The sequence below is a fragment of the Orycteropus afer genome, unplaced genomic scaffold (assembly GCF_000298275.1).
Source record: "Orycteropus afer afer isolate SDZICR_OR568_19922 unplaced genomic scaffold, OryAfe1.0 scaffold00207, whole genome shotgun sequence".
Lineage (NCBI taxonomy): Eukaryota > Metazoa > Chordata > Mammalia > Tubulidentata > Orycteropodidae > Orycteropus > Orycteropus afer.
In genome coordinates, this window is record NW_006921794.1 from 2317624 (window position 1) to 2328589 (window position 10966).

Here is a 10966-nt window from a genome sequence, read left to right on the forward strand (position 1 = left end):
ATGGAAGAAATGAAAAGGTAAAAGGGCTGAACAGAAGATTTCAAAGAGCAGCTCGAGTAGACAAAGCCAATTACTATAATGAAAGATATTAATGATATTGTTCCATAATTTCCACATTCTGTTGGATCACCTTTGTTTGGGATGGGCACAAATATGTATGTCTTCCAGGTCGGTTGGCCAGGTAGCTGTCTTCCAAACTTCTTGGCATAAACAAGTAAGCACCTTCAGCACTGCATCTGTTTGTTGAAATATGTCAATGGGTATTCAATCAATTCCTGGAGCCTTGTTTTCACCAGTTTCTTCAGTGTGGCATCAAAGGACTTCTTCCTTCAATACCATTTGTTATTGATTATATGCAACCTCCTAAAATGGTTGACTCTTGACCAATTGTTTTCTTTTCTTTTTTTTTTTTTTTTACAATGACTCTGTTTATTCCTTCCATCTTCACATGATGCTTCCTGAATTGTTCAGTATTTTGTCTGTAGAATCCTTCAGTATAGCAACTCAAGGCTTGAATATTTTCTTTAGTTCTTTCAGTTAGAGAAATGGTGAGAGGTTTTTCCCTTTTGGTTTTCTACTTCTAAGTCTTTGCACATTTCATTATAGTCTTTTACTTTCTCTTCTCAAGCTGCCCATAGAAATCTTCTATTCAGCTCTTTTATTTCATAATTTCTTGCATTCCCTTTAGCTACTGTCCATTCAAGAATGAGTTTCGCAGACTCATCTGACATCCATTTTGGCCTTTTCTTCCTTTCCTGTCTTTTTAATGACCTTTTGCCTTCTTCATGTATGATGTTCTTAAAGTCATCCCTCAACTCGTCTGGTCTTCATTCATTAGTCTTCAGTGCATCAGATCTGTGCTTCAAATGGTCTCTAAATTCAGATGGAGTATACTCAAGGTCATATTTTGGTTCTCGTGGACTTGTTTAAATTTCTTCAGCTTCCACTTAAGCTAGCATATGAGCAATTGATGATCTGTTCCACAATCATCTCCTAGTCTTGTACTGTCTGATGTTATTGAGCTTCTCTATTGCCTCTTTCCACAGATGTAGTTGATTGGATTCCTTTGTATTCCATCAGTTAAGGTCCATGTGTACAGTTGCTGTTTATGTTTTTGAAAAAGATATTTGAAACAAATAAGTCAGTGGTCTTGCAAAATTCTGTCATGCGATCCCAGTGTCATTTCTTTTACCAAGGCCTTTTTTCCAACTAATGACAGTACTGCTTTGTTTCTAGCTTTCAAACACCAATCACCAGTAATTGTCAATACATCTCAATTGCATGTTTGGTCAATTTCAGACTGAAGAAATTTGTAAAAATCTTCAGTTTCTTCATCTCTGGCTTTAGTGGTTGGTACATAGATTTGAGTAATAATAGTACTGACTAGTCTTCCTTGTAGGCATATAGATGTTATCCCATTACTGATGGCATTGTACTTTGGGATAGATCTTGAAATGTTCCTTATGGCAGTGAATGGGACACCAACTCAAAAAAACCAAACCCACTTCCGTCAAGTCAATTCCAACTTATAGCGACCCCCATTGGGTTTCTGAGGTGATAAATCTTTATGGAAGTAGATTGCCCAGTCTTGTTTCCACAGAGTGACTGGTGGGTTTAAACCACCAACCTACTGGTTAGCAGTCAGATGCCTTAGGTACTGTGCTACCAGAGCTCCTTGAATGGGACACCATTCCTCTTTAATTTGTCATTCCCAGCATAGTAGACCATATGATTGTCTGGTTCACAGTGGCCAATACTTGTCCATTTTAGCTCACTGATGTCTAGGATATCAATCTTTATGTGCTCCCTTTCATTTTTGACAACTACCAGTTTTCCTAGATTCATACTTCATACATTCCATATGCCAATTATTAATGAATATTTGTAGTTGTTTCTTCTCATTTTGAGTCGTGCCCCTTCAGCAAATGAAAGTCTCAAATGCTTTACTCCATCCATGTCATTAAGGTTGACCTTACTTCAAAGAAAGGAGCTCTGGTAGCATAGTGGATAAAGCATTTGGCTTCTAGCCAGAAGGTCAGTGGTTCAAACCTACTAGCTGCTCCATGGAAGGAAAAAGGGGCAATATACTTCCCTAAAGATTTACAGCCTCAGAAACCCAGTGGGGGTTGCTATGAGTCAGAATCGACTCAATAGCAGTGAGTTTTTTTTTTTTAAATATATTTTGAGGAGGCAGCTTTTTTCTAGTTTTATTTTCAGTGCCTTCCAACCTGAGAAGTTCATCTTCCAGCACTATATAAGTCAATGTTTCATTGCTATTCATATTTTCAGTGGCCAATTTTTTAAAAAATTGGATAGCCCAATCCTTCTTCCTACTGTGCTAGTCTAGAAGCTCTGCTGAAACCTGTCCACCATGGGTGACCTTGCTGGTATTTGAAATACCAGTGCATAGCTTCCAGTATTACAGCAACATGTAAGCCACTACAGTATGACAAACTGACAGACAGGTGGTGGATGGCCTGCTTGGATATTTGTAAATAAGTCTCTTTTTTTCTACCTAGAGAAATTAAATGATATCTGGTAGCTTTGGCCAACTCAAGGAGCTCTGGTGGTGTTGTGCCTAAGGCATTTGACTGCTGAGCAGAAGATTGGCAGTTCAAACCCAACAACTGCTCTGTGGGAGGAAGATGGGGCAATCTCTTCCATAACAATTTACCCCCTCAGAAGCACAATGGGAATTGCTATTAGTTGAAATTGACTTGATGGCAATGGATTTGATTTGGTTTTGGTTTTGGCCAACTATTTCAGGCCTTTTGTATGACCATTTCTAAAAAGTGCTTTCCCCACCCTATAAATTATGATTTTGTTCTATTATACATAGGGTCTCTGAATCAGAGCCAACTCAATGGCTCCTAACAACAACACAACAATAAGTTATGATATGGCCTCTAAAATGACAGGCCATGTATTCAGGGACTACTTGGACTTACCTGTTGTCCTTATAGGACTTTTTTCTTATCTCACATCTTCAGGGTATTTGACTGATTCCCTTTACACATGTTCTGCCTTCTGATACTCTATCTGCCAAATCACGTAATAGTTAATGGTAGTGGATAGTCCATTTCTCATCTTTTTAAATTAAAATTTTAAGTTTATTGTAGTTTACATTAATATTTGTTCTAGTTAAATTAAATATTTAATTAAATTAAGATTTGTGATACTTAAAACCAATCAGGATGTGTTATTTGGCAGCTATTCTGTTATTTACATGTGTATTTATCTTTCTGAAGATCTTGGTAGATGTTTGAAGTTTTGCCCCTCTTGTCTTATCAAGGACTCTCTTACCTTCTGCAAGCATATTTCAACTGGGTATTTGAGTAGAAGTGATAAAAACTGATGATATTACCCATAGGACTAAATTAGGAACTACGGGGTTTCTAATCCTTCCTCCAGAAACAAATCATATCCCGAACTGTAGGAAGTCTTGCCTTATTCTTGTCTGTGTCCTAGAATATTTGCACGCTTCCTTAGCAGAAATTTCTCAGAGATGATTTGAAAATTATAAGATTTCAGGTAAAAATGACAGAAGAGTTAATTAGATAAAAGTACAATTTTCTCTACCTTTTTAAGACTAAGTATTTTTATCACCAATCTACATATTAAAATTAATCTACATCCTTATGCTACTCAATTGTTATTTATCATAAAAAGTCTCCACATCCTGAATCATACTTCTGGTGTTTCTATTATCAAAGTAGAGTGAGTTCCTTGTAAAACAGGAGATTTTGAGAGCATTTTTGAATAAAGAAAGGGAATCCATGTAGTGAATCTGAACTGGATGGAAATTTGTTTCAAGGAACTATGGACAAAATGTATAGTAGGTACAGCAACATACTAAATAAATAGTTATTTGTGGTAATGATGCAGTTTCATCAGTGAATATACTATGACATATATAACAGTTGGTGATCCTTTTTGTTTTGTTTTCATCTTAGGTCTGAGAATATTCTATTTTTTCAAATCTCATTCTTTGGAAAATAGCTTTGACTATATTAAGAGCATGGTAATACCACTTATCACCTAGGTTTTAGCTACCATTACTTAATTTCTTATGTGAAAGATAATTTTTTTCTGATTTTTTTTCTCTTACAGATCCATTTTTCCTATCCATCCCTCCTTCAGAATCATTGCTTTAGCAGAGCCCCCTGTTATTGGAAGCACTACACAGCAATGGTTGGGTCCAGAATTCTTAACCATGTTCTTTTTCCATTACATGAAACCACTGGTCAAAAGTGAAGAAATCCAAGTGATTAAAGAAATGGTAAGAATGAGACCAGCTCCAGCCTGTCTTCTTAAGCTATTTTCTTTTTAAGGTGCTCTGACATATACTGGTGCAAAGTTGGAAATTTCTGGATTTTCTTTGCTATTATTTCTCAGTTTCTTTAGATAATGGGGTAAGCCAATGGTTCTCAAACTTAATCTGTTTTTAGAATCATCTGGAGAACTTGGTAAAACACAGATTGCTGGGCCCTCTCTTCACAGTTTTTGAGTCATTAGGTCTCTGGGTTATGAGTGTTTGCATTTCTAACAAGTTCTCAGGTGATGCTGTTGGCGCGAGACCATATTTGGAGAACCTCTGATATAGGCCTTCCCTCCTCTTTACTCAAGTGCAGGTAGTTGTAGAATATCTTTTCGTTTTATATTCAGCTATAGTGACTATTAAAAGTTTCTGCTGTAAAATGGGATCAGATATATTTTAAAGCCTTAGATTTTGTAGGAAGTACTCTGGTAGCATAGTGCCTAAGGCACTTGACTGCTAACCAGAAGGCTGGCGGTTCAAACCCACCAGCCACTCCTCGGAAGGAAGATGGGGCAATCTATTTCCGTAGTGATACTGTCTCGGAAACCCATGGAGGGGTTGCTGTGAGTCGGGTCCGACTCGATGGCAAACAACAACAACAAAAACAACAACACTAAGTAGTCCTGACCCCCACTGGACTATAATATATCCTATATTTACCAGATTAGTTTTGTGCTGGCTTGTAGTGATAATGTAATTTATTATTTTAGTGTAATTTATTATTACAGTGCCTTATCCACACATTGTTTGGCATTTTTAGAGTTCTGGATCTGTGCTACTCAATGCAGTAGCCACTGGCCACATTAAATAAAACTAAAAATTTAGTTTCTCAGGCACATTTCAAGTGCTCAGTAGTCACATGGGAGCTGTGACTACTGTAATGGACAGTATAGAATAGAATATTACCATCATCACAGAAAATTCTGCTGGACTCTGCTGTTCTGGATCACTAATCATTAACTATTTACATAACTGTATTGTTAACCCTTAGAAATGCCTGAATAAACTGGTTAATTTTAGGTCTTATTATGAACTTGGTTGTGGACAAGGACATATCTATAGGTTTTAGAGTAAAATTAACTTGGCACTAAATGCCAAATCCACTAGTTATTAACTTCTTTATCTTGGATAAAAGATTTAACCCTAGTTTCTTCATCTGAAAACGGTGATGATACTAATACTTCTTATATCACCGGATTGATTTAAATAATAACTGAGATAATATATGTACTAAATAGGGCTTAGAATTAGGGAAAAAAAAATTCCATTCACTTCAATGTCCAAAGAAGCCCTGAGCAGTGTATTTTGAAGTGATCACATCGTCAGACATTGTTCTGATCTTTTTTAATTAAAAATTTTAACTTGTTACAGTAAATTTTCTTGTAGTTTAATTAAACTAAAGATTTAATTACATTAAGATTTGTTATAGTTAAAAACAACCAAAGTGTGCCATTTGGTCAGCTGTTCTTCAAAGCTCATTGATGTGTTGATCAGGACACTCGAGTAAGTTTTTTTAAAAGTCTGTGAAAAGGACACGTTGAATATCTGTTCTTCCTACAAGGGTACATTATGTTACTTAGTGGACATATATAGGTAAGATTTCTATGGTAGATAAAATAAAGGAGTTTGGATTTAATAATTACATGCCAAAATTGGCATTTTAAATTCATGAAGAATTTTTTTATGGGTACATTACATTCCAGTATTTAATTGAGTTAAAGACCTTCTTCTGTTTTATCCTGATAATGGAGTTATACATGGAGAAGAGTAGCTTGGTTTAAATTTCCTGATTCTTAATGAAAAAGCAAAAAAATATATGTGCGTTACATATGTAGGTATATATGTATATATGTGTATAGGAAGATATATGTTTGTGTATATGTGTGCATATATAGTTCTATCTATGTGCATTTGTGTACACATGCATTTGTGTACGTGCATTTATATTTATATTTAAATAAATATATAAGAGCACATAGGCATTGATACTTCTCAGACATAACCATATACTTTGTGAGAGTAGTTTACTAGGTGTGAAGGCTTAGGACCATAGTCTCATGGGACAACTTGGTTACTTGGCATAATATAGAACTATATTATAACGTCTGTGTTCTACATCCTAGTTTGATGAGTAGTTTCAGGGATATTAAAAGCTTGTGAGTGGCCATCTAATACACAGCTATTGGTCTCTACTCTTCTGGAAAAAAGAAAAAAGAAGGAAACAAAAGACAAAGAACTCAGAGAATAAACTAGTCTATAGGACTAATAGTCTACACTAACCACAATCTCATCTACCTCAGACCAGAAGAGCTAGAAGATGCTCAGCTCTCACTATTGACTATTCTGATCATGGCCACAATAATTGGATCCTGATAGAATGAGAGAAAAATGTAGAGCAGAACTCAAATTCTTAAATGTCCAGACTTAATTGGACTGTTTACCACTAGAGGACCTCCCCCAACAATCATCCTGAGTTATCTTTTAACTTTGAACTGAAATTACTCCCAAAGGTCACCTTTCAGAAATAATAAATTGGCTTATAAAATAAAGAATATGACCCATGACTACTGTGCTCCTTTAAAAAAGTATAGGATCAAATGGTCAATATTTAATTTAAAGCCATGATAAGAAAGTAGGAGAGGCAGGAAACCTTGAGCCCTGGAAACAGAACAACTAGAACAGAAATAAAGGCAATATTGACACATTGTGAGAAATGTAACCAATGTCACTGACCAATTTTATAGACATTGTAAGATGAGAACCTAATTTGCTCTATAAACTTTCACCAAAAATTTTTTAAAAAAGAGAGAAAGAGAAAGCAGTGGCTTAAGTGTTTCCTGAAAGTTGAATAAGCAACTTTATCCATGAGTTAAATGTATAACGTGTATTCTAGGAATTTCTAATATTGTTTACTTAGTAGCCCTAAATTCTGATGGATTGGTCAGATACTCTGATTTATTCCTTTGCTTTTCCTGAATTCCCTTATAAAATAGGTCCCAAATATACCCCAGGAAGCTTTGGACAAATTGCTGTCATTTACACACAAACTCAGAGAGACACAGGACCCAACGGTAAGTCTGGGATTTTTTTTCTCCATTGTGTATTCTATTGTTGACATACTATTACTCTATAATTTATTTTTTTTTAACTTAAAAAACCATTTTTGAATCTGATATTTTTATCCCTTATCCTTTGCTTTGCCCCAGGAGCTCTGCTAGCGTAGTGCCTAAGGCACTTGACTGCTAACCAGAAGGCTGGAGGTTCAAACCCACCAGCCACTCCTCAGAAGGAAGGTTGCACAGTCTACTTCCATAGTGCTACCACCTCAGAAATGCAAGGAAGGGTTGCTATGAGTCGAGTCTGACGTGATGGCACATAACAGCAGCATCTACAGCAACATGCATTGCCCTATGTATGTGTTTTAATGTTTTAGTGATTTTATCATTGTCTCCAACTCTTCATGACTGATGTCATAGAACAGAACCTTTTGCTCTAGAAGAGTCCCTGGTATTCTGCTTCATTCCAGCTGTCTCCTTTATTGAGCATTCTCTTGTATTTTTACAGGTTCAAGTTTACCTCTAACTTAATGTCTACGTTTTTATCTTCAGCTGGTGACTTCTCTTTTTCTGATTGATTCTCTGTTTCTAATTGTATTTTCATTGTAGTGTGATATGTTAGAAAGATCAAGGGCTATCCCTTCCTGACTCGGAGTCTCAGGTTTTTTTTGATCCCATTGTTAAATGAGAACAATGCCATCTATCTCATAAGGAGGTTTTAATGATTAAAAATGAAAATGTATAATTTGAGCCATTTTTTAATGATTTTTTAAAAACTAATAGCTCAAATTATACTGAGTAAAATAAGTCAATCACAAAAGAATTAATATTGAATGATTTTACTTACAGGAAATGAATTGGCATATATAAAGAGACCAAAGTTTATTTGTGTTTCCCAGGGGTAGAGGGAAAGGGGAGCCATTGTTTGGGAAATAGTGAGTTCCTGTTTATGGTGATTAGAAATTTGGCAACAGTTACGGTTGATGGTTGTATGACATGATTAGTATAATTGACATCCCTAAATTGTATACCTGAAAAGTGTTGAATTGGCAAATGTTGTTTTATGTGCATTTTTTTAAAAAATATTACTATATTAGGAAAAAGAAAAGAAAATGTATGATGCAAAGACTTTCCCTCTTGTTGTTGTTGTTATTTGCCCTCGAGTCATACCTGACTCATAGCGACCCCTCCTTCGGTTTCTGAGGCAGTATCACTAGTATCCATAGTAGTGATACTACTTCCATAGTATCACTATGGAAGTAGATTGCCCAACCTTCCTTCCAAGGAGTGGCTGGTGGGTTTGAACTGCCAGCCCTCTGGTTAGCAGTCAAATGCCTTAGGCACTACACTACAAGAGCTCCCATTTCCCTCTTAGTAGGTGCTTAATAAATGTTAGTTTCTTTCACTCCTCAGCTAGCAATAATCACTAGAATTTCTGTATCTATTCCTGGTTCAATTTACTAACTTTGGTAATAATAAAACCCATGACCACTGAATCCATTCTGACTTCTAGCAGTCCCCATTGGGTTCCCAGGACTGTAAATCTTTATGGAAGTAGCTTGCTTCACCATCTTCCTGCAGAGCAGCTGGTGAGTTTGAACTGCTGATCTTCTGGTTAATAGCCAAATGCCTTACCCATTACGGCAGCAGAGCTTCTTTTGTTAATAATATGTCTACCCAATTTCCTAAGCTAGAAATATTGACATCATTGTTGATACCTTGCTTTCCCACTATCTCCATTCCATCTGAAAGCAAATTTCATCTATTTAGCAACTTGATGCCTCATATGTTCTCTTATCTGATTGTCCTACTATTGAATTTCACTAACTTTTTCCTGTAATTTTGTGATTACCTCTTGACTACCTTCTCTGCCAATAAGTCAGGCACCATATGGTCTTGCATTACCTCCCTGTGACTGCTATAACCTATGGTATAGTGGGTAAGGCATTTGGCTGTTAACCAGAAGGTCAGCAGTTCAAATCCGCCAGCTGCTCTGTAGGAGGAACGTGAGGCAATCTAATTCTGTAAAGATTTATAGCCTTGGAAACCCAGTAGCAGTTGCTATGAATTAGAGTCAACTGAATGGCAGTAGGTTATAAACTGGTACCTGAAAATAATAGAAATTTATTCTCTTACAGTTCTGGAAGTGAGTAAGTCCAAAATCAGTGTTTGAGACTTTAGGGGAGAATTCATTTCTTTTTTCTTCCATTTACTGGTGGCTGCCTTCCTTGACTTGTGGCCTCATCAGTCTAATCTCTGCAGCCATCTTCACGTCTCCTTATCCACTGTGTGTCTATGTCAAGTCTTCCTCTGCCTCCCTCTTTATAAGGATACATAGGATTTCATTTAGGACCCATTCACATAATTCAGGATAATCTCTTCATCTCTAGATCCTTAATTTTCTCATATCTATAAAGTCATTTTGACCATATAGGATAACATTCACGCTTCCAGGAATTAGGATGTGGACATCTTGGGGAGGGTGCATTTTCCAGCAACCATGGGCCCCTTATTAATTGCCTGTGGGACTTCATCTCCACTGCTTTCACTCTTACTCATTCTTTTCCAGCTACACTGTTCTCTTCAGTACTTCTTGAACACACTAGTGACTGCCTCACAATCTCCGCCTTTTGGTATTTCTCTGTCTAGATTGCTCTTCCCCACATAGCTGCGTTGTTTCTTCTCCTAGCTCACTTAGGTTTGGCTCGGATGTCACCTTTCAGTGAAGTCTTGCTGACACACTGTGTTTATAACCATGTTTCCTCCCCATTTTATTCCTATTCTACTCTCTGCTGTAAGGTTCTTTGTAGGGCTTATTACTTTTTGACCTAATATATATTTTAGTCATTTATTTTTTATTTTCTGTCTTCCCTCATTTAGATGCTAGCTCTGTGAACACTGGGCTTTTATTATTATTATAGAGAGCATATTCATTTTCCATGTAGCACTTCATATACATTTTGTCTCAGGACATTAACTGTAATTCCTCACAATGTAACAGCTCTCTTCTCACTTCCTCCCCATAGTTACCTCTTCCATGTGTCCTTCCCTCTCATGCACTCCCACTCCTTGCTTTTCCAGCTGCACTTCCTATCCACTCTCTTAATGGACCGTCACCTCTACCCTGAGCAACCTCAGTTACTTTTTTCTAACGTGAGCATACACTCAAATGTCTCTATTTTAGGGAATTCCTAGAATGTGTTTTCTTTCCCCTTACTTATCCATCATGCTCCCTATTTTGTCAGCTCTCTCTCAGCCCTTTTAGGCACTGTCTCCACTCTACTCTTTTTTTTTTAAAAAAAATTAATTAATTAATTAATTTTTATTTGGGTGAAGATTTACAGAGCAAATTCACTTTCCATACAGCAGTTCACATATACTTTGTTTCATATCATTGACCACAGTTTACCACAATGCAACAGCTCCCCTCCCACTTCCTCCCCATACTTACCTCTTCCCAGAGACCATCCCTCCATACTCTCCTGCATCCTGAGCCGTCTCCCTGTGCATAAGCAGCCCTTCCTTCTCCCATGATTGTTCTCTCTAGGGCGTGTGTCTACTTGAGGTAAATGTTTAACTCACATGCCTGTAC

At 36.7% G+C, this 10966-nt stretch overlaps 1 protein-coding gene across 1 annotated transcript in view; it reads left to right on the forward strand.

Moving 5' to 3' along the window:
- VWA8 (von Willebrand factor A domain containing 8) overlaps positions 1-10966 on the forward strand; it is a 751729-nt gene that overhangs the window by 294404 nt on the left and 446359 nt on the right. The window contains exons 15-16 of the mRNA XM_007948177.1: positions 4111-4279; positions 7312-7389. Coding sequence (XP_007946368.1) covers positions 4111-4279; positions 7312-7389 — 247 coding nt within the window. The remainder of the gene's footprint in view (positions 1-4110; positions 4280-7311; positions 7390-10966) is intronic.